The 23,680-nt window shown below is 39.6% G+C and overlaps 1 protein-coding gene across 1 annotated transcript; it reads right to left on the bottom strand.

Annotated features, from left to right (window-relative positions):
• Positions 1–11,832: 11,832 nt before the first annotated feature.
• On the bottom strand, positions 11,833–14,080 carry LOC147446127 (uncharacterized). Its single transcript, XM_086526173.1, has 2 exons — positions 13,887–14,080; positions 11,833–12,052 (listed from the first exon to the last, which is right to left on the bottom strand). The coding sequence occupies exons 1-2, from the start codon at positions 14,000–14,002 to the stop codon at positions 11,845–11,847; spliced, it is 324 nt and encodes a 107-aa protein (XP_086382299.1). The 5' UTR covers positions 14,003–14,080; the 3' UTR covers positions 11,833–11,844.
• Between the last annotated feature and the right edge of the window lie 9,600 nt (positions 14,081–23,680).

Below are 23,680 nucleotides of genomic sequence, written 5' to 3'. Positions count from 1 at the left end.
GGTTGAGGTCTCTCGATACCCATTGGTGGTCTCTGAACTTGAGCCATATTAGGTTGATATTTGTACATGGGTTGTCCTTTTGGCCTCATGGGCACGTACTGAACATTCCCATCATACTTTGGTCTGAAGTAGCACTTCTGGTCTCGTGGTTTGTCCATTTCCCCTCGATTGCACACCATTTTTGTGGCCTAATTGGTTGTCCCTGTGGGGATATCCCCTCTCCTAGTCCTCTCATAGGTGCCTTTTGCATATTGTTCATCATGTCATTCATTCTTTTTAGCATATCTTCTATGGCTAAAAGTGGTGCCGCAGCAGCCGTTCCCACTTGTGCTGGTTTTGTGGATGCAGTCTTCTCACTTTGGTTATCCTTTGAGACGTCCTCTTCATTAAAGATCTCACAATTGTCTCCTAGGTCGATAGCATCAGACACACACGCCTCTAGTGTTGTATGCTTTTTACTATAGAGTATAGCATGAAGTTCTTTGTTTAGCAGTCCCTCCAGAAACAATGAAACAAGTCGCTCCTCTACAGGCATCTCCATCTCTGGGCATCTGGCAATATATTGTTTCATTCGAGTTGCACAATCTCTAACATACTCACCATGTTTCTGTGTAAAGCTGTAGATTTGAGCTACTGTATTATGTTTAATCCCCATTTTAGAACAAGCAGCTACAAATCCTTGAGCTAATGTATTCAAATCCATGATTGACCTTGGTGGAATGTTTTGGAACCATGTCAAAGCTTATCCTTCTAATGTCATCCCAAATCCTTCGAATTGAGTATGGAAATCGAATATACGCTCCGCTCTTAGCACTTGCTTGAAGCTTGCTAAGTGGTCATATGGATCCCCTAATCCACTGTATTTTCTGACCCATTTTTGGAAATCAGCTGGTTTGACACGTCTATTTGGTTCAACTCCAGGTCTTCTAGGAGTTGGTCCTGTTCCGAGTCCTTCAAACCAGTCTGTCCGAAATAGTGACTCATGTAGCCATGGGCTGGCCTTAGTGTCACCCGTTTTTCCTCGTGATGAGGTGGTTTCTGGTTTCTTCACATTACTCTCAGATGATCTCTCACGATGTTCGTCTCTTGGAGTGGTTTCTGGTCCTTCCCCCATTATCCAATCCCGTATGGAATACCCCTAGTATTTGGTTTATTCTACCTTCTCAGGAGTCATCATAACAAAGTTATTGTCATAACAATCCCTAAACAAGTAAGTTGGTAGATCCGCAGATCCCTTATCTTTGATTTTGAAGATATAGATGATCTTCATGGCCGTTAATTGTCCTAGTCTAGCATGAGAAGTCCACAAGAGATAGTTCTAAGGATGGGTCATATGGATCCCCTTAGAAGTCTAGCATGGGCCTTTGCATTTTCTAGATTGGTTTGGCAAGTATACAACTTGTTAAAGCCCTTGGGAAAGTTTCAACAAGTTTGGACAAAAATTGATCAAGTTTACCCACTGTTCCATGTCCGCAGACTCTGATTTAGAGAATCTGTCTTAGGTTTCACTTTTGTGGTCCAAATTTCACCAAAATTGATTTGTGGGGTCCAATTGATGTGCTTGACTTTGTGGTATACTCAAATTTGCAAAATCACCAAGTTTGGAAGCAAAAGTAAATAATTGCGATTATTTACTTTTGATAATTTTTTGCAAATTTTTATCCCAACTTTGACACAGATCTATTAAGCACCTTATGTTAAGGTCACTAGCCAATTTTCATCAAGTTTGGACAATTTTTGGTCAAATGGTCATCAATTATCTGTCCGCAGACTAACTTTGCAATTTTTGTCACAATTTTCACTCCACTGATTCAAATCTTTGGTGGTTTGTGGGCTTATTACAACATGGTAAAGCTAGTGGTATGCCAACTTGGTAAAAAAAGTTCAAAAACAGGGCAAATGTAAATAATTGCGATTATTTACTTTTGTCAAATTTTTGTAAGTTTTTGGTCGACTGAGCATATATACATGTTTATCACATCAATATAAGCCCATGAATCAATTTTCACCAAGTTTGGATAAATTTTTCCTCTATTCGTACTCAAGATTCAAAAAGTCAGTACAAACTTTAGTTTTCACCCAGTTTTTTGCCAGTTTAGTGATCCAAATCTCTTGGGCCTTTACAAAAGTTGTTTGTACACATGCAATGAGTCAATGGTATGAGCCTTGGCCAATTTAGATCAAAAAGTTAATAATCGCGATTATTAACTTGAGGCTTGAAATGAGCACTTGACAGTCCTTTTATGATGTGTTTTAAGCCTATGAATCAAGTCAAAACTTAGTTTGGCCTAAAAAGTCAAGAAAAAGTAAATAATCTTAGTTTTGGTCAACTTCTTGAAATTTTTACCTCGAAGTGTCCTTGAGCTTACCCACTGGTTCATACAACTTTTAGGCTTACTCCCTAGGATTGAGTGAATTTGAGTCCTTTCGTGCTATTTCTAATCGTAGACCTGAAATTCTGCAACCTTATATAACAACTCACACTTGATTCTTTCAGAGAGAGCAATGCTATAAAACCCACCTCGGATCCTACTTACCCTACTCCTAGTTTCTCATGCAATGAGGTTGTGGAAAGTGTCCACCAACACTCATTTTCTTGTGTTTTTTATGTTTTTCAGAGTCTTCATCTTAAGACTTGTTTCGTCTACCAATCGTTCTCCAAATCCTAATCTAAATCTACAATTCTACAATCCTAAAGGTACTCAGCAAGTACGATTACTTCCAAGCTACCTCTACACAGCAAAAGACGACAATCTTAAGCTATGCGGTTTCTAAAAAGAGTTTCGAACTCTAAGCGAACCTGGAGGAAGTTAAAGGACAATTACACAAGACGCTCGTGTTTTTCCCTAGTTTAGATCTCTTTGTTCCCCGGCAACGACGCCAAATGTTGTCTAACCTCACCATCCTATCTTATTGCAGTATTAGAGAGAACCACGATTACTTTGTCAAACCATGGGACGAAGCTGACTCGACTAGTACATAGAGTCTACAAGAGGTTGTCAATATCTTGGAAAACAACTAACAACTCGCATCTAACTCAAGCCACACTCAAGTGACTGAAATCACCAAAAGCCAATCGCTCATCGGCGGCAAGCAAATCACATCCGTTACAGCATCAAATGACATCCAAACGTAATGAAACTCCTAGGACAAGTTTATAAGACCTAAGCACACATGCCTATGGCCTAAAACCTCACTTTAGGTCAAGTTCCAAAATCGCGATTATTAACGGTAGTGGATTTTTGACCTAATCGTTTTCGATCCAGAATGCATCTAAATGCTTAGCAATGATGCCCCAATACCCCTCCTATTCTTAGTTTTTGATTTGAAAGTGTAAATTCCTAGTTATGATGAAATTAAGCTGCGGTCGGCGACGCCAAAAGCTACAAAATACTGTGAATGGCTTACGTCAGTGCGTAGAGCTCTTACCTGTGGTTGCAATGCAACAAACGCATTCGCAATGTGACAACCGGAGAGGGAGTAGGAAGTACGAGAAGGAGAGAAATGAGCGCCGTTAGCTCACGCTGTGTATTTCTTATCCAAAAACTTATAAAAAACTTACAAAAATTGGCTTTTATACCTTAGCCAAGGTTTTTGGGCGGTCAAAAGTGATAATCTGGAGTTCTACCAAAGCTGGGAATTGAATGGCTGATATAATCTGGAAGCTTGTAGCCCCGGCTCATTAATTACAAGGTTTATCAAGAAAACAGGAGTTACAATATTCTCGATTTATCAAAATAATAATTGTTTTTACAAGGAGAACTCTGAAAAATGGTGTCCACGTTAGCTTGCTACTAACATACCATTGTCTGGACAATTGCTTCAAGCCATAGAGACTTTTTAGAAGCTTACAGACCAAATATTCCTTGCCCTTGAGCACAAACCCTTCAGGTTGCTGCATATAAATCTCTTCCTCGAGATCACCATGTAAGAAAGCTATAATGACATCCATTTGATCAAGCTCCATATCTTCAGTGGCAACCAAAGCAAGCAACATTCTTAGTGTCGTCATCTTGACCACTGGAGAAAAGATTTCCTGGAAAGCTACACCATATTCTTGCTTGAAACCTTTGGCCACTAAACGAGCTTTGTAATTCTCAACATTGGATGCAATCTTCTTCTTGTAAACCCATTTACAAGGCAAAGCTTTCCTACCTTTGGGCAATGGAACAAGTTCCCATGTTTTATTCTTTGCAATACTGGATAGCTCCCTCTTCATAGCATGTTCCCATTGAATCTTATCATTGGCTAGCATAGCCTCTTTGTAACAAGAAGGCTCACCACTATCTTTCAGCAACACAAAGTCCACGCCTGGAACAAACCATTCTGGCGGATGTGAGACTCTTTGAGATCTCCTCGGCTGATCAGAGCTTGTACTAGCCTGTGTAGTAATTAGCTCTGGAGCTATCTGTGCAGGAGGTGATACATCGAAAAACGTCACTTTTCGAAATTCAACCTCTTTCGTTGGTTGCCTATACATCTTGGTCTCATTGAAGACAACATCACTGCTACGGATTATTGATCGACTTTCCAGATCCCATAAACAATAGCCAAATTGACCATCTACACCATAGCCAATAAAGATGCATTTCCTAGACTTAGGGTCAAGCTTAGCACACAACTCCTTGGGTACGTGTGCATAAGCTTTGTAGCCAAATATATGGAGTTTTTCATAAGATAACTTATGTCCTGACCATAACTCCAAAGGTAAATGAAACTGTAATGAAGCATGTGGTGATCTATTGATCGAATACACAGCAGTGTATAATGCTTCAGCCCAAAACATTTGCGGAAAATTAGCCTGTGATAGCATAGACAGAATCCTCTCTTGGATGGTCCTATTCATTCGTTCAGCAACACCATTTTGTGTAGGGGTATAAAGAGCTGTAAACTCGCGATGAATTTCCCTACTTGAACAGAAGTCTGCAAACTCTTTGGAGACATATTCTCCACCATTGTCTGAGTGTAAAGCTTTCAACTTATGTTCAGACTGAGTTTCCATACTAGATAAGAACTTTTTGAAACAAGAAAAAGTCTTGTCTTTAGACTTCATGGCATAAACCCAAACATGTCGTGTTGCATCGTCAATGAATGTAACATAATAAGACGCACCGCCAAAGGATTTAGAAGGCATAGGCCCACATAAATCACTATGCACAAGCTCTAAGGGCTTTCTTTCTTTGTCAAAAGACTGTGTACGATGTGCTCGTGTTTGCTTACCATATTGACAGTGTTCACAAAAGGGAAAATCTGAAAATAACAAAGACGGTAAGTAGCCCAAACGAGAGAGTGTCTCCATTCTCTTCTTTGACATATGTCCTAACCGGCTATGCCACAAAGCAGCAGTTGGCAGCTCGGTTACAGAAAGAACATTGTCCTTGTCAGATACATAAAGAGGATAAAGTGTACCAACTTTAGAACCATGGGCTAAAATAAGATGACCTTTCGCAATACGCTAAGACTGCTGATGAAAAGTGACTTTGTAACCCAAGTCATCAAGACGTCCAGCCGAAATCAAATTTCGTGTCAAAGTTGAAACATGACGCACATTATGTATGGTAAACCTCACCCCATTTGCCATAACCATAGCAATATCACCTATACCCACAATGACACAAGAGTAGCTGTCACCTAGCATAACAGTGCCAATGGTTTCCTCATATGTAGTAAACCAATGCCTATGAGGTGTGACATGCAACGAAGCGCCCGAATCAAGAATCCATGTATGGGACACTTCACCACTAACAAGTAGCTCTGCTGACATAGAACTCTGCAAAGATAGAGTTTCTTGTGCATCATAAAATACATCATTATTTTTAGTCAACATATTGATGTCTTGTACATCACAATCATCTTGCACTATGTTCAGTTCTTCAATCTTATCCGAACTCTTTGGTTTCTCCTCTTTATCATCATTGTCTTTGTCTTTGCCTTTGCCTTTACCTTTGTCACGCTTCCAAGCATAACAATCCTTCTTTATGTGACCAAACTTATCACAATAATGGCATTGAACATTGTGATGACTAGAAGACTTTGATCTACCCTTTGAAGCATCTCTATTGCCCTCTTTCTTGGATTCACGATTCCAAGAACGACCTTTACGCTGTTTTCCATCCTTTTGCACATAAGGAGCTTCGCCATGATACGAGCTACCCATAGCCTTGCGGCGTATTTCCTTTGACAAAAGAGAACTAGTGACATCAATGTACACTAGCGTACCATTAGGAGCAGAGTTACTGACAGCTGTGCAAAAGATATTCCATGAGGATGGCAACGAACAAAGGAAGAAGATTGCTTTCATCTCATCATCAATATTGATCAGTTGTGCACGAATATGGGCAAATAGAGAATCAAAGTCATTAATATGACTGGCAACACTGGCTGACTCCTTCATGCGAAGGTTAAACAGTTTTCGCATCATGAAAACCTTATTACTTGCCGTATCCTTTTCATAAGTGTTGCATAACTTTTGTCATAAAGCATAGGCAGAATCACATTCTAGCACTGAAAAGTACACTGACTCAGCAAGGTGAAATCTAATAGTAGATCTGCATAGCTCATCAAGCTCCTCCCACTGAAACTGAGTCAAATTCATCTCTTCAGTCCGTGTTGCATAAATAATATGCAATTTTTGTTTCTTTTGGACAAGCAAATCTTGCATCTGATTCTTCCAAAGCTAAAAATTAGTGCCATCAAACTTCTTTATGTCATAAATATCACGGTCTTTGCTAGTAGACATGGTGACAAAACTACCAAAAAATTTTGGGAAAATTTCGGCAGTCTCCTTTGTATTTGGGACTATGTCAACCAAAATACAAGACAAAATGACCAACTATGTCACTCACAAAGCATAGAAGAGAGCAATGCTTCTCAAAAGCACATTATATAGAGACCAACTAAGGCGCATAAACAGTCAAAGTGACCATAGACCGCCAACTCGGCGTCAAAAGCACCTATACCACTCTATACATGTCCTATGGCGAGGCCTCGTAAGAGATGCTCCAGCTACCTGTATCACTGAAGGTATCTCCACATTTGAGAACACCTAGCTCAATGAAAACCTCACGCTACCGACCCTCAACAACGTAGTTTATGCAGCAAAAACGTATAGCCAAGTCTTAGAAATGGCTATCTTCCAGACCAAGTCTCAGAAATGGCCGGCACTGCCGTACTAGCCAAAAGATGGCTCCACAAAAGCGTACAATGACAGTATCCACAAGGATGTACAAGTCTGTCAAGACGCTCAAACAGGCGTCAAAAGCATGTACCTGCAACTAAACATCCCTATAGGGAGTCAATCCGCTCTCAAAAGAGCTCAAACACTGTCAAAAGTGTCAACATATGCATGTACGCATAAACAACTGCTCCCACAGGAACCATAATATCACAAGGACTGAAACCTGTAGCATGTACCTGTACCTGTAACTATACCTGTACTTGTACCTATACATGTATTTGTACCTGTAGTCGAAGAAGACAATGCTGTCAAGCTCCCACTATATGTGTGTGTATGAGGCCACTCCGAAAGAAGCTACACACTCCCGAATGAGCCGTGGGCTCTCGTAGATGGAAGAGGCTACAACAATGGTACTTGTAACTGGCTATGGAAGCACTATAGCATAAACTACCATAAGAGGGCTGAAAATTTCAGCTCCTAAACCGTAGCTCGAATGGGGTTTCTGATGGCTCGAATGGCTCCGAAAGGGGGGTAAAACTTCAGGACACCTCCTAGAAACGCTCTCGGGAAGCTGAACTTGCCAATGGCGAAATCGGAATCCTGTTTGCACTCTTGAAAGTGCGCGCGCACATGGAAACAATTTTGGGAATGAAACTGCTCTGATACCAGATGAAGGGGAGGAGTGGGGAGAACAACGGAAGAAGAATACACACGCACACACTCACCACCATATCCACACACACAAGTTGAAGGGGGAGAGCCAACGTACTCTGTGCCCCCTTTGTTTCTTCTCTTATCTTATGCACTAAGGCACAATACACATAGTACTTAGTGTTAGTGGCTCACACAAGTGTATAGCTGTACACTTAGGGTTAATGGCAGTTAGTGATGGGCGGTCAGCCACATGGCCATTAAACCTAACAATAGAGGAATTCAGTCTACCCTAAAGGGCATTGAAACATATTTCTATTGGCCTACCGTGAAAGCAAACATACAAGAGTATGTTTCTAAATGTGTGGTATGCCAAAAGACGAAGTTTGATAGAGGAGAGGAAAGCAACTTGGATTGCTTTAACCTTTGTCAATCCCTAATTCACCATGGGAGAGCATATCCATGGATTTTATCTTTGGATTGCCTAAGTCTATCCATGGGAATACGGGAATATGGACGATAGTAGACAGATTCAGTAAACAAAGCTCATTTTATACCTGTCAAAAAGACTATCAAAGCCCATTAAATGGCAACCCTCTTCATTTCACAAATCTTCAAGTACCATGGCTTGCCAATGTACATAGTGTCGAATAGAGATCCTAGAATGACTAGTAATTTCTAGAAGGGTCTCTTTGAGAATTTAGGAACAAGGCTAAACTTCTCTTCAGCCTATCACCCGCAAACGGATGGCCAAAGTGAAATATCTAACCTAACAATTCTCGATCTAATAAAAGCCTATGTAACGGAAGTAGATCAAAGATCCCAATGGGAGAAGTACTTACCCTTGGTGGAGTATGCCTATAATAATACTGTACATACTTCCACGAGAAAAGCACCTTTTGAGGTAATTGAGGGAAGATCAAAAAGTCCCTTGCTACTTAACGTACACGGGAAGATCTTCGCTACAGATGAGTATAGCCGAGACCTACAAGAATATTTCCAAAAGATTAAGGATGCTATCTCTATCTCACAGCAAAGGCAAAAGGCTACTGCTGACAAGCACAGAAGAGCCCAAGCCTTTAAAGAAAATGATTGGGTCTTACTTAAATTTTCCAAGGCTCGATTAAGGCACACGACGGGCAAGAATCCTACGAGACACCAAAAGTACTATGCTAACTTAGCAAAAGGGTACTATGGTCCCTTCCAGATTCTTAGGCCAATCAATGAGATGGCCTATCAACTCAAGTTGCCCAACCATTGGCTCATACACAATGCTTTCCATGTGAGCCTTTTAAAGCCTTACAAAGGAGAGCCACCTCAAGAACCAACTATTGAAGACCCACCAGAGATCAAGGACCAAGAAGAGGTGCTACAACCCGAGTCTATTCTCCGACATGAAGACAAGGTACTAAGAGGTGGTAAGACTATCCGACGATATCTTATTAAGTTTAAGAATTATCCTTTTGAAGATGCTAGATGGATGCAAGGCATACAATTAAAGGATAACCGAAACCTTATCAATGCTTACAATGCTTCCCAAGAGTAAGAAAATGTACAAATGTTAAAAATGAACAAAATTTTAGTCTTATAAGACTCTCTTTTTCTTTATTGTGCACAAAAAGCATGCTTAGACCAAGTATGCGAAGATGACGTCTCCCGAACACCAAGTAGAGCTTGTCACTCCACTATGGAAGATGATAGGACTAAAGTGCAGACATGCTTGCGGCAGCCTCAGGCTCTCAAGCACCAAATGGACTAGTCATCCATTGTGGAATGATGTTGTAAGGTAACATGGGGATCCTCTACCCACTAGGAAAAAGGACTAATGAATATGCTTTATCTTCTCTACCCCATAGTCGAGGACGACTATGATTTCAAGAGAGAGGTAATGTCAAAATAATCAATATCTAATTCTCTTAAATTATTTTCTCATGTTAAACTAATCATTTAATATGCGGAAATGCAAGGGGAGAAAAAGCTAGAATATTGGTTAAGCAGCAAACCGAGCCACAGTAGGGATCCAAAGGAGGGAAAATAGGGATCCAAAGGGGCGGGCCATCTGCAAAAGAGCAATGTGCAACAATGGGCTTAAAAGACCCTAAAGTTCAGTCCATTAAGACTTCCAAAATGTTAAGGTTCCAAAATTCAAAGGTTGTGTCCAAAGGCCAAACACTAGGGAAATTGGATGCTTAGTGTGTGTCACAAAAAGTCTTTGTCAATCCCTACATAGGAGTGGAGAGCCTTGCAAGTAGGGGATGAGAGAGAAACTCACACACACACACACAGAAGCTCCCTTTACACAAAGGGAATGAGGAACACGTGTCAGCTCCCTAGCCCAGATGCCCACAAGGTGTATCCAATTCCTATTGGATGGCCTTGGAGGTGGACCAATGAGAATTAGGCTAGAGTAAATCTAGTTTAATTAATTTAAAAACACTTAATAAAGGAACCAATAAGAATTAAGCTCTCAAGAAGACTATTGGACAGTCTCCCAAGGGGACCAATGAGCATTCAGCAGCCCAATGGCTTGCCTGATTCCTATTGGCCAGGAGACAAAGGGTCCAATGAGAGTTTGGTTGAATTAAATAATTATCTAAAGCTCTCACAAAAGGGGAAAGGGGGACACATGTCAGAAGGCTATCACTTATGCTGCTTAATTACCTTTGGCTAAGCCTAGGGAGGTCCAATAGGATGCTAGCAAGAGCAAATAGCAAGAGGGGTCGACCAAGAGAGAGAGGGGCCTGATTTTTGCAAGGCATTATCACACACACTCACACAATCTCATGTGTGAAGTAAAGAAGACTCTCTCTCCTCCTCAAGCTTTAATGGAAAGCTTATCACCTACCTGCAAGCTTGTGAGAAGGAAGGCCTACACCAACAACTCTTGGCTTTGTGATGCAAATCCAACCAAGAGCCAAGCTTCAATGCATGCTCATCTCCTCTACCATGCTAATTGCTAAGCTAAGCTATGCTAATATGAGTGATTATGTGAGGAGATGTACATCTTTCTCACGTAAGAATACTCCTTCTTCCTCTCAATCTACTCTCGTTAATATCATTAGGGATCTATTCTAATGAAATGCTGACTATGTACATGCTATTTTCCACTACACACAAGGTACTAAGCCATTAAATGTTACAGAAGGATATTGGCTAAGCAATAAAAAGAGGATGTTGCATTAATGCAATATCAAAACTACAATTTTTATCTTGGACTTGGGACTAGCGTATCAAATATCTTTGTTATATACTTAGATAGGTTGAAAGGACTCTAACTGCATGTCGTTCAATGTGCTTGTTTGAGTAGTTTATAAGACCTGATATGCAATGAACTCTCTAATTGTTATTTCTTATTAGGTATTTAATAGTTACACTCCCTTATTGTTCATTTTTTGCCACTTCATCTTCAATTTGTGAGATATTGTTGTCTTCCACCACCACCGTTTTAGGAAATTTATTCCTGGCTAGCTTTGCCCATTGTTGTTAATCAAGAAAATGCTAATGTTGGTGAAATTCTCTTTTGCTTATGCCTATTACAAAGTGATATTTTAACAACATTTTATATAAATTCACAAAAAAAACTATAAAGGAATCATTTAGAAAGGGATTTGAAGAAATAGCAAGTTAAAATACTATCAAACTATGTAGAAATACTTGACAATATTATTCATCACACTCAATTCAAGGATCAAACTATAAAATTCTTATATGACTTTGAATACATATTGGAATACTTATCATTGAAATATTTACACTTATTACCATTAAAACAACGTATTTATGAAGTGTGGCATGGTGCAACAAAACATATAAAAAATTTATTACCTACAATGATATGATTGATCACAATTGTATTAAGCAATATCATATGTATAACCTAAACATATTAAATCATTTCATTGTCCTTGATGTTTTCATAGACACAAAGAGCAAAGTGTAAAAATATATCATGATGATAAAACAATGCTTGATACTATTATGATCTACAATGTAACAACTATCGCTAAGAAAAATAATTATGGATCAAATTTATAATATTTATCGACAGCTACATTAACATCCCAAGTACAACACATTCCCTTTGGCAACACCACAAGATCACCTACATTAACCTCTACATATTCTGAGGAGCCATTAGGATAGATTTTCACTCTTCCTTTGACCAAATAGAATGTTTCTGTTGCATCGTAAGTCCAAGGAAACTTGCTTGGTGGACAACCCCATCTAAAAAACACAAGGTAAATTTGAACCAAAACATTAGACTCCAAACCAAGAAGACAAAGTTTAATTTAAAGCTAAAAGGAAAACTTCTAAAGCTACAAACTTAACAATTATAAAAAGAAAATAAAAGAACTATATTGCTAGTGTGGAACAAACAAAACATGTCTAAAGTAACTATATGGGTGGATCCATGATTAGGTGTGGCCCGATTTCTACGGGTTAGTACGAACTTACTCGCCTGGTTTGTGTTGGAGGTTTAAAATTGGAAGTGATATGATATCAGTTGAGATGCTCTATAATATATTCTAGAGTTGATGGCAAATTTAGAATGCATTGAGATCCTTCAACATTGCCGTTGCATGCTCCTCCTTGCAATGTATGGATCTTTTTTGTCTTGATAATTAGTGCATAGAACGTTTTCTCCCATGTTTGATGGGTGGTTGGACAAAATGAAGATGCTCTAAAGGAGACACATCAATGGTAACAAGGTAACTAAATTCAGGACTAGAGAACCCTGGACCATACACAAGAAGATTTAGAAATTCTCATGTAGGAAAACAAAGTCTTTTTCAGTGTTTTTTCATGTGGGAATAATAATCCACATCATCATCCATGTCACCACATGAGTTGGCACAACGGCACGCATTCCAATGAACGATGCATGGCCTTGTAACTGCCCTACATTCTTGTATATAAGTATGTGTGTGTAGATCAATATAGCAATGCACGCCATTGCTTCTTGGCATTCCTTTCTTGGCCTCTGTATATCTCAATCACTTCATACAATGCATAACATCATGAGCTTCTACTCGAGAGGCACCGCATACCTAGCTAGGTACGATTGTCCCACCGGGCCGATGGTCCCCTGCCCCCAATCGTACCTAGCTAGGTATGCGGTGCCTCCCTCACAGAAGCTCATGATGTTGAGGTAAGTCACAATGTGGGAATTATTGTGAGAATTAATCCAAAACTTCTTGTGATAACGAGGCGAGCTCTAGTTGATTGTTGTATTCCTTTTATAGTAAAGGAACCTTTACATTGACTAAAATCATGGTTTCTCTATCTATTCTTCCATCGCTATCACAAGAAGATTTAAAAAATTTCTCATGGAGGAAAGCAGAGTCTTTTCCAGTGTTTTTTCATACAATGACTAACATCATGAGCTTCTGCTCGAGAGGCACCGCATACCTAGCTAGGTACGATTGGGCGCAGGGGACCACCGGCCCCCCCACCGGGCCGGCAGTCCCCTGGTGGGGGGGCCGGCGGTCCCCTGTCCCCAATCGTACCTAGCTAGGTATGCAGTGCCTCCCTCACAGAAGCTCATAATGTTGAGGTAAGTCACAATGTGGGAATTATTCAGAGAATTTGTCCTCCCTCAGAAAAGCTCATGATGTTGAGGTAAGTCACAATGTGGGAATTATTCTGAGAATTTGTCCAAAACTTCTTGTGTATATAACCGTGGGACAAGCTAATGGTGGTGACTTGAACCTGTACCGATAGGGGGTACCAGCTGAGATAAATTCTAATCTAAAACAACCAAGAATCAAGTGAGATCTGTCATTCCCCTTTAAACTCGTATTCTCGGAAGGATAATGGAAAATGCTAAATTTTCATACGAAGGTTTGGTCCCTGAGATCAAAGCGTATAGAACTGTGTATGCCTCTTCTTCGACTAAAATGATGCTTCACTAAAAGGAAGGGAACTGCAGCTTAGCCGACAAGTCTTGAGTTCAAAACTTGTTGGATGGGTCTCATGGGATTGTTCTTAGCTCTCTCTCTCTCTCTCTCACACACACACACAGACTTGAACAAACAAAGAGAGTAAGAGAGGGAAGTACTTCGGCCAAGAACGGACGCCAAGCTGGAGGATGCGAGCTTCGCTAATGGAGCGCTCCACCACCATTCCACCACAGCTACTGCAAGCAGAAGCTGAGGAGGCTTCGCTGCAGCTCATTATCTCTCTCTCTCTCTCTCTCTCTCTCACCTGCAAGCTGCATGCGAGCCGCTTGCTGCTTTTTATAAAGAGATAGGGGGCGCGCGCGCGAGAGAGAGAGAGAGACGTAAACCCCCCGCTTTAATAAATTCGATACGACAGCAATAATTAAAAGTCAAAGATTGAGGGCTGAATCCTCGGGATTGGCGCAGAGGCATCACCGTCTTTTGACCCTTTGACCCTGGGCCTTAAAGCCTTTCCAGGCTCCCCAGCCTTTACACTCACCCCTTACTTTTGCCCTTTTTTGCTCTTTTTCGCTGGTTGCATGCACACCTCACACTTCATTTTTACCCTCATTCACAAGCGTGTACCTATCAAGGACCTCTTTCCCACTGGGCGAGAAGACCTTGGTAAAACATCGACTCGGTCCTAGGAGCAATCGTGGACTATTGATAAAGGTTCTCACTTAGTGTTACTTGGCAAGTTTTTTCCTCTTTTCGAGAGGAGCCCGATGGGCATTCACTAAGCACTATCTTACGTAAATGTCCAGGGTATTCATTGAGGGTTACCTTATGGTATTGCATAAATGTACAATAGGAGCATTTTGTAAGGTAGATTTCACAAAGAGGAGTCTCGTATATAGGGGTAGATATGGCAGTTTTGGGTGCACACAGGTGACGTCTCCCTAATACTACAAGTGAATTCCATGACACACATGATGGATGCCAACATTGAGAACTCAAAAGCAATTTACTTATTAGTCTCCATTAAGCCTCTTCGTGGTTGCACCTCAAAAATGTTAGTGTTCAACGTCCACTCAAAAGTAGGGATATTTTAAATCATAAAATTTATGTTATTTTAAATTGTCTTACTTACAGAAGGTCTTTTTTAATTAAAATTATAAAAATGCTCGTAAGTAAAAAAAAATGAGGTCCTTTTATTATCTCACAATATGTAAATATAGGGTTTTTTTAATACTATTTGAATGCGCATGATATAGATGTCCACCTCTTTTGGTATTTGGTGCGTACATGAGGGGTGTGGGGAAATTACTACTGGTGAAATGTTTCCTTCATGTGTAATAGATAGAATATTTCCCTCATAGTAGGTCATAATCTCAACTACATAATTTGAGTGCCCATTTATAGCCTTTGCTACATAGACGTCATCTCTAAACCCACATCTTCAAGCACCCTGAATTTTGCAATGATGTTGAATCTTCCCTCGTCAACATTAGTAGCTGATAAGTACTCAATGCAGGCATGGGCAAGATACAAAGGACAAGGGACACAAGGCTAACTATAGCTAGTGGAAATGGAGGTACTGACACTCCCACCATCGGTGCTTGTCTAGAGAGATTATAGAAGGAGGGAAAGAACCTCTAATACATTAAGGCCTTGAAAGATGTTGAGGGTAGTATTGAATAGGTCAAAGCAAACATCTTGAGCATTTTCCATGGTTTGCTACATATCATCTCCTTTTTGCAGGCACAAAACTGCACACATAATAACATCCATGGAAGTAACATCATGATTCACTATGGATGGCATAGTATTAATGTGGGCTTCTATGATTGGGTGCAAGCTACCCTCTATCCCACTAAAAAGACATTTCTTGCTTTGTAAAACCTGTTGCCTTGCACATGTGATGAGTGAAAGAATAGGCTTTTGTGGGTTGCACCTAAATTCATATATACAAACCTACCATTAGAATAGAGCCTGCTGTTAGTGCCTCTCTCACTCTGGATCAGTTTCATCTCCCCCGTGTATTGCATCTTTTACCAGATACTGAAATCTTCAACATACAGGCTCCACAACTAGGAGAAGGGAGATGGGCGCACATGAAGCTTGTAGTTGTCACCCATCCTGCATTTAAAGATCCATTGTATGCAGCGAAGATCTTCAAAGTCCACTTGCATGGACCCACAGTGGATTAGCACGTTAAAGACGAATCTATACTTTTGGACATCGCTCATCACGGCATTATTTATCCACTTGTCATGTGGAGCGTCCAATGCTCATTTCACGTTTTTGGAATGGCGGCCATGTAGAGCAATGTATAAAAGAGTGCAATGCAGATGGCAGTCAACCTGCCATTTGCGATTATGTGACCATTGAAGGAACATTAGAGTTGTTCCAAAATAGGGTACCGGTGAAAGCGTGGTTTGGTGGTACAAAAAAAGGACCTATTTTACTTCTACCAATGAAAAAGTGGGGACTGGTAAAATTTTTGTAGTTTAGGTCAAAACTTTTCGGACCTTGTGTTTTTAGATTCTCCTTTTGAAGATCCATCCACGGATATATAGTATGATAGGTAGTTTTTCATGTGACATGTAGAAATTGTAGCTCAAAGATTTGTCAAAGGTGCTGTCAAGGACAGTCCTTTTTGTACTACCAAAGCGTGCTTTTAGCCAATAACATTTTGTAGATAATTAATGCTCTTCTTCTCAAACCCTAAAGTATCTACATGCGCACGACTATCTCCACAATGACCTGCACTCCCGCAACATGATGCTTCATTCTGGAGAAAACGGGGTCTATGCAAGCATTGTGGATTGGGGGTCATGTACAAAGACCAAAACAATGGCATGCTTTCCTCTTCTCCGTGACTTGCAAATAGAAACTAGAAAGAAGGCCGAGAGAGATTTTCCACGGGCCGCCCCCGAATGCATATCTATTTAATCCCCCTATCTATAATAAAGCCATGTATATCTTCTCCATGTGTCATACTTGTAAAAGGCTCTTAAAGTGAATGGCGGCGTCTCAAGAGCAAAATAAAATGGATTTTTTAAGCAGTGTACTTACCCACCTTGAGAGTGGCAAGCGAAACAATCCCTCAACCCGACCTAACACTTTTAATCTTTCTCTCTATCTAAACGGTGCCATAGAGTGGGTTATGACATTGTAATGATTTTTTGGTCTACAATCAGATGATGATTAAAAGGATGATTTGATTGTTGTCCTCACTCTAGTTGCAAAAGTAAATTATATAATTGATGAAGTTATCGTGTCTCTTTCCAATGACATGGTGATAGATATTTTATCTCTTTCTTGTAGCATGATTAAGTTATCTTTCTTTTTCTTTCAAGGTTATAAGTAATACTCAATAAATGGTTAAATATCATGACTTGTTAACTTCACAATAAGTCTTTTTAATGATGACATATTTCACTTGATTTGCAAATATGTAAGAAGAACTTAACCACGCTGAAGCACAATCGATCTACAAAAAAGAGAGAGAGTGCTATGGCCAAGAGAAAGACCTCAAATCTATTGCTAGAATCAAAGAGAATGAGTCCGCAAGCCTCTCAACCTCAAAGAGTGCAAGAAGCTATGCCCAAACCACTTTCTGTGTCAGCAACTATTTCGAATCAGCGACAATGCAAAGGAATCATCTCCAGTAAAGCTATCATATTTGCAGCACAAAGGGCTCGCACAAGTATTGCTACGAAGATTCATACGACTGGAGAGAGTTATGCCAAACAATAACCAAATGGCACTCTACTTTATATAGCAATGTTATGTTTACAATATCCTTGGGAGGCGGGTAGATTGGTTAGACCACCCAAAGAGTTCTGGCGTTGCGGATTGCAAAGAAAGTGGCAGCAAGTAACACCAATAACTCAATGCTTGCACGCAAACACCCTATAGTTCTACTTCCCAAAGAATCAGAGATGCTTGTTTCATTAGCGAGCCAAGGGCAAGATCTTGCAAGCCAAGGAGAGACACCTAACATTTTGCAAGGCAAAATCCTTGAGCTTGAGATAAAGCTATCAGAGACCCAAACCAAGGTGCAACAATATGCATCGTTGTACGGACCTTTGCGAGAACATGTTGGTCCTTTGCAATCAGGACTTGTACACCCATATCTTGAGCCTGGAAGTACTGAGTTCAACATAGATGAGCTACTCAATGAGCTAACACAATCTTTGGCTTGAGCATCTCACTCACTTTACCCCTATCTATTTCCTCAAGAAGACAATGCGAAGTGCTACAATTGTTGTAATCACAGAGTTTCATTAACCCCCTCAACTATCCCTTTTTATATTCTTGATTCAAAATTGTAGTGTATCCAACTGTAATTATGACTCTTATTGCAAAAGTAGCATGTGTGTGTGTGTGTGTGTGTGTGTGTGTGTGTGTGTGTGTGTGTGTGTGTGTGTGTGTGTGTGTGTGTGTGTGTGTGTGTGTGTGTGTGTGTGTGAGAGAGAGAGAGAGAGAGAGAGAGAGAAAGAGGTGAACATCAAGTTATAGCATGACTATCTTTCATAATTTTCAACTAATCACATCGGGCAAAACTTATAGGACTTAAGTCACACATCTTTGTCTGCATCAAACACACCAACCATATCATCTACCTTATCCATATCAGAGCATTCTGAAGCTCCCTCCCATTCCATATCATCATCGTCGTCAACTTTCGTAGCTATAGCTTCATGGGTTTGGAAGACACCGTGGTGCTTTTATGTTGCTATCGTTGCAATGTTCACTGGTTTATGGATAAGTCTCATGTTGGAAAAAAAATAGACCAAATTAGCAGCATGTTTAGGGTGAAGTTGATTTTGTTTCTTGGTATGCATTAATTCAAATGCTACCAATTTCTCTCACAGCCTCCATTTGATGCTGCGATAGATAGAACCCTTACTGCAATGTGTTGTAGCTCCACTTTCTAGCCACCATACTCCTTCCACCATAGAGACGCACTTGTGTGTGCAATGGCATCTATATGCCATGGATCCTGGAACATACCAGTTCTATTAGCGTAATCAACTCACTAATGAAAATTAGTTTTTCCATCTTCATGTCCCAATAGTTGAGAGCACACTGTTTTGAAGTTAGTCATGACTTCTTTATTGGCAGATTGTTGATGCATTTGGAATTTGGGATCCAATACAAATGCAACACCATGCAACGGCGTATGCATCTGCACCCATCGCTTGTTGGCAGATGTGATTATGGTAGCTTTTTCCTTTGCACCAAAGCCAACATTCTCTCTTACTTTGCATAATGCCTCTGACATATACGAATAAACTCCATCAAAGACAAAAGAGTCTTTGTCGACTGTTCGCAACAAAAGATCTACAAATGGTTTGGCCAGAGTGACAATTCTCTCTGCACTGCGCCAAAAAGTTGACAAGTTCACAAGCTGTGCATATCTTGTAGCTGGCTCTTGGTAGCTAGGATACTTGTTAATCCATGCAACCCATCGTCTATCGGCTATCATTTCAATAAAATCAGGTTTCACTTCTTGCAAGACGGCAAGAACATAGTATGCGGTTGCAAAACTTGTTGCAAAAAATATATGTAAAGTTTTATTGGGTGATTTTGTTCAAAAAAGAGCATACAAAAATTGATGCTCTTGAATAAATTTCACCACATGGTTTGCATCCCACTAGCGTTTGTTTTATGAGGTCCATTTTATGAATGTCTTTTAATACCAAATTAAGAGTATGCGTTGCACATGGTACTAGATGTGTTTTCTGTGATGATTGCAGTCACATTATTTGGCCCACTTGCCCTTGCTATGGCACGCTTGTATATCCTTGCTAGATAATCGTTGGTCTTCTCTTTCAAAGAGAAGTCAATGGCTTCTACAAACATGGACTCTCTAGGGTTGATAAGCATTGTCACATTGATTAGCGGCTTCATCTGATAGTTGGTCTATCCATCCAACACTATGGTGCAACCATATGCACGAACAAAGTCTACCACTGTGCGCTTGAGGATGGCTTCAATATTGTCTTTCACTTTATCTAGATACTTTGTGTGCATCTTATTATAATCAAGAAGCACAAACCTGTTCTGGCTGTGCTCATTAAAGCATCTTTGAAATAATATGGGGTTGTGCATTGAATGGTATACCGCATGCCACAAAAGATTGTATCCATTTCAAGTGCAACTCAAGCAACCATTGCTTATCTAACACTTCATATAGCATTTTTCCGTTGGATGATGCTTTACTAACTTTAGTTGTACTAGGATCTGTTGTGCATGTCCATGAAGAGGAGTTGAATGGGGAGTGTGATCATTTTCTCGCATAGGTACATGCTTCGTCCCCTCATAGGCAAAAGCAGACATTTCAACATCCATTGCAACTTGTTTGGTAGCAACACTTTTCTTTTTAGCTACAAAGATTTTCTCTACTATGCAAGCGTACTTTGCCAATCTAGCATGAATTTCTCTTGGCGAAGCGGTACAGTACTCCGACACATTGCCATGGACTTTAAACAGATGCTCTTTGATTCTGGTCGCATTACCACTGAACTCGTGGCCATAGATCTTGCATTTCAACCGAGATGTATTCTTCTTGGCACGTAGCTCATGGACATAACTCCACTGATGTCCTTTCACCATGCTAACAGATGAATTTAATATGTTAGAAACAACGAATCCAATTGTCGATTTTGAGGTCAAAACCAATTTGAAGCAACAAACTACACAAGCAATGCTCTATTAATCAATCTAGTGATCAAAATTTGTCCACATTATCAATTAGACTCACGCTACATTATCAATTAACAATAAATAATGATATTCTTATCGTTCTTCATGTATAAACTCATGGCAATCAAATTATCTTTTCAAAAACAAAATAACTTCCTTAAAACAAAATATTTCAATCACAATGTTCACATTGCACTACATTGATTTATCTAAAGTGCAAGATTTAAGCTTTCACGCATTACGATAATCAATAATCTTAATCACTTATTATAAACAATACAAATAAATCTCATCATCTTGTTGCACTATATCAATTTACATAAAGTGCAAGCTTACGGCTTTCACACATTACAATATTAATCGATAATATTAATCAAATCTTGCAATTGATTCTCATTGTAACATGACAATTAATTTCAAACCTTGATGATTTTCATATTTATTTGAAGGGCGAACATGAAGTTTTCATACTCCAGGGTAGATCTTTAAGCGTTTATCTATCTATAGTTGTTGCACGTGTACGATCACACAGTACGATAGACGTAGCAATCTAAATAAAGATAATTAAATATCAATGTATTTGGACATGAAATTCCTAAATTATAATTCCAGTGAGAGCATAGTGTGATGGCTCTATGAAAGACAAAAAAAACCCTACCTATGTTCACTTTGAGGTGAGAAAATATATGCACATCAAAATCAAAGAAACCTAAATAAAACTGACCTCTATTCTATTATATTTTGCAGACTGATTACCTCGATCATGTGAGAGTACACTCTGCACACAACGAAAACCTCTAAATTATATCACTAATTCACTTCCACATGTCATTAAATTGAGCATGTAGCAAGTGACTCCTATAAAATAAACACCTTGTATGTGTGAGAGTCTACACAACATACAAAGCTTACACAATTTGACCCTAATAAAGGAAATTCAATCCAATTTTAATAAAAAATTAAATTGATTTTAAACAAAAGTAATTTTAAACTATTCTAGATTTCAATGATTTTTGAATTATAAAAAATTTTGTTTATTTTAAATCTTTATGACATAGAATACCTTGTGTAATGAATAATGGTTTCAACAAGGCATGCTATCGCTATATATAGTGATTTTTTTTTATCAGTATATTCTTTGATCGAAGTTTTTTCAATCAAGAAAATATACGGTTGCCCGTTTTTGCTGATGTGGCACCGTATATATAATACACTCATATCATATAGGGTAACATATAATACGCTCGTATATGGCATATTATACATACTAGAGAGTTGTTTATCTTGAGATGAAGGTGCGGTTCAAGTTTTCCCGCTCCTAGTTTGTTTTGGTAAAGTGAGAATATGGTACGATGGTCTATGCAAGAAGAGAAGACTAATTGTGAAGCCTTGGAAGCATACTTTCAAAGAAGATTTGTGGTGGATGCGTAGTTACTAGCTGGATGAGGTGAAGACAAAGATGGATGTGTTGAGGCAATGCTTTGAGGGTGATTTTCAAGCATTTGAGTGGTAGCTTGAAGCCCTTTGGGGATGGCTAATCAAGGGACCTGCTGCTGTAGAAAATGTCAATTTTCTTAAATTGAGAAAGTTCATTGCTTGCCTGCATGAGGAGGTAGGAGAAAAAGTGGAGATAGACGACCCAGAGTCATATGAAGAGGTAGATGAGATGGAAGTAAAGCCAAAGCTAGTGCAAGAGTGTTTGCCAGTGCAAGAGGAACCAGGGTTTCTATTGTTGCAAAGAGATAGAGTGGTTTCTATGCCAAAGATGCCAATTAGAGAGGCTCCAACAATGGAGGAAGTAGCAGTGGTTCCGGAGCAAGTAAGAGATGCACAAGCAAAAATCTAGGTATGGTTTGTCAAGCCCCTTTGATGTGTGCTAGAGATCAAAAGGTGAGGTTTGCAGATAAAGTTGAAGCAGAAAAGCTGGATGAGATTCCAAAACTTGAGATAGAAGAAGAGGTGGAAGAAAATGATAGCATTTCTTTGGATGTAGATACGACTTAGTAAACCAATTCGTCTCGCTCAAGGTATGAGGAGTTTGATCTCTTGCATGTGGATAGAGATGTGGTGAGTATACACGTGCTAGGAGCATGGAGAGGTGGAAGCCGATATGTTGGACATGCGCCAAGTGGAGGAGTTCAAGCCTATAGGTGGAGACCATTGCATCATGGGTAATGAGAAAGAAGAAATTACCTAAACATTGGGTCATCCCCAATTCAAAACCGCATCAATTGAACTTGTTCATTTTCTTAGGTTTGAATCAATAGGAAGGAATTGTTTAAGGATATATTGTCTGAAATAGGAAAATATGTTTGGCTAGGAAGAACTCTCTCAACCTTATTTCATTTTATTCCAGTATTGATTTAGTCAGAACTCCCCTTGAATCGCAGAGAGGTAGTTTGCATTTCAACGCACAAGCCATGCATTTCTATGCATAAATTTGATCCATTTCTATGAGACAACTTGGTTTATTTCAATAAACATATAAGATGGCAAACCGGAGAGTTACTCCATGCAGTGTAAGTCCATCATTGTTTGTATGGGCAGCCAATGACAATGGATAGAGTAAACATCCGCCAGAAGAAGTTTCTACAATTTAGAAGTATTGGAATTTAATCAAGTAATTTTGTATGTCGAGTTTTTATCTAGGAAAGATTGTCTTGGTGCCGATTTGGTAATGTTCGAAGGGATGTCTTAACAAACTTTTGATGGGAACCTTAAAAAGGAATTGTGTGTATGAACAATCATGTGCTAGTAATTAGAGGACAAGCAAAAAATTTTGAGTGCGGGGGTGGAAATTGGGGACTGGCTCACACTGCCAATCAAGGATGGGTGGTCTCGATTAGTCGACAAACTCTCCACTCCCTCTTGTTACGAGGAGCAAAAATAGAGACTCATTGTGCCAAGAGTCGAGATGTTCCAAATATAATGTCCTTGAAATCTATGGAAAAAAAGATATTTGGATTTTCTCTCTTTTGGAAGGTGAGAATTAGGGACGTATAAAATTCTTGTATTAGTTCATGCTTTCTCTACGAGACAGGGCTAGGAACCCTCTTCAATGGATTGGACTCAAGTTACTTGGAGACGAGAGGCCATCCATTGGAAATTAATTATTTCTTGACTTTGTTATTCTCAAGTGATTGGGGCCTAGTGACCTGTTGGGTAGCCTCTAGTTTCCAAAAGGTTATGGTAACGGCCTGAAGACCTCACACGGTGTCATCAAAGTCATGTAACCATGCCTCTGTAGATGTGCTTG

The sequence above is a fragment of the Adiantum capillus-veneris genome, chromosome 12 (assembly GCF_014529385.1).
Source record: "Adiantum capillus-veneris isolate H3 chromosome 12, ASM1452938v2, whole genome shotgun sequence".
Lineage (NCBI taxonomy): Eukaryota > Viridiplantae > Streptophyta > Polypodiopsida > Polypodiales > Pteridaceae > Adiantum > Adiantum capillus-veneris.
This window is presented reverse-complemented; position numbering and strand designations above follow the sequence as displayed.

Excerpts from the sequence above, each read along its gene's own strand:
- LOC147446127 (XM_086526173.1), bottom strand. The coding sequence starts at position 14,002 with ATGAGCTGCAGCGAAGCCTCCTCAGCTTCTGCTTGCAGTAGCTGTGGT. Across the intron at positions 12,053-13,886 it reads GGCGTCCGTTCTTGGCCGAA|ATGGGGTTGTCCACCAAGCA; the intron begins GTACTTCCCTCT and ends TGTGTTTTTTAG.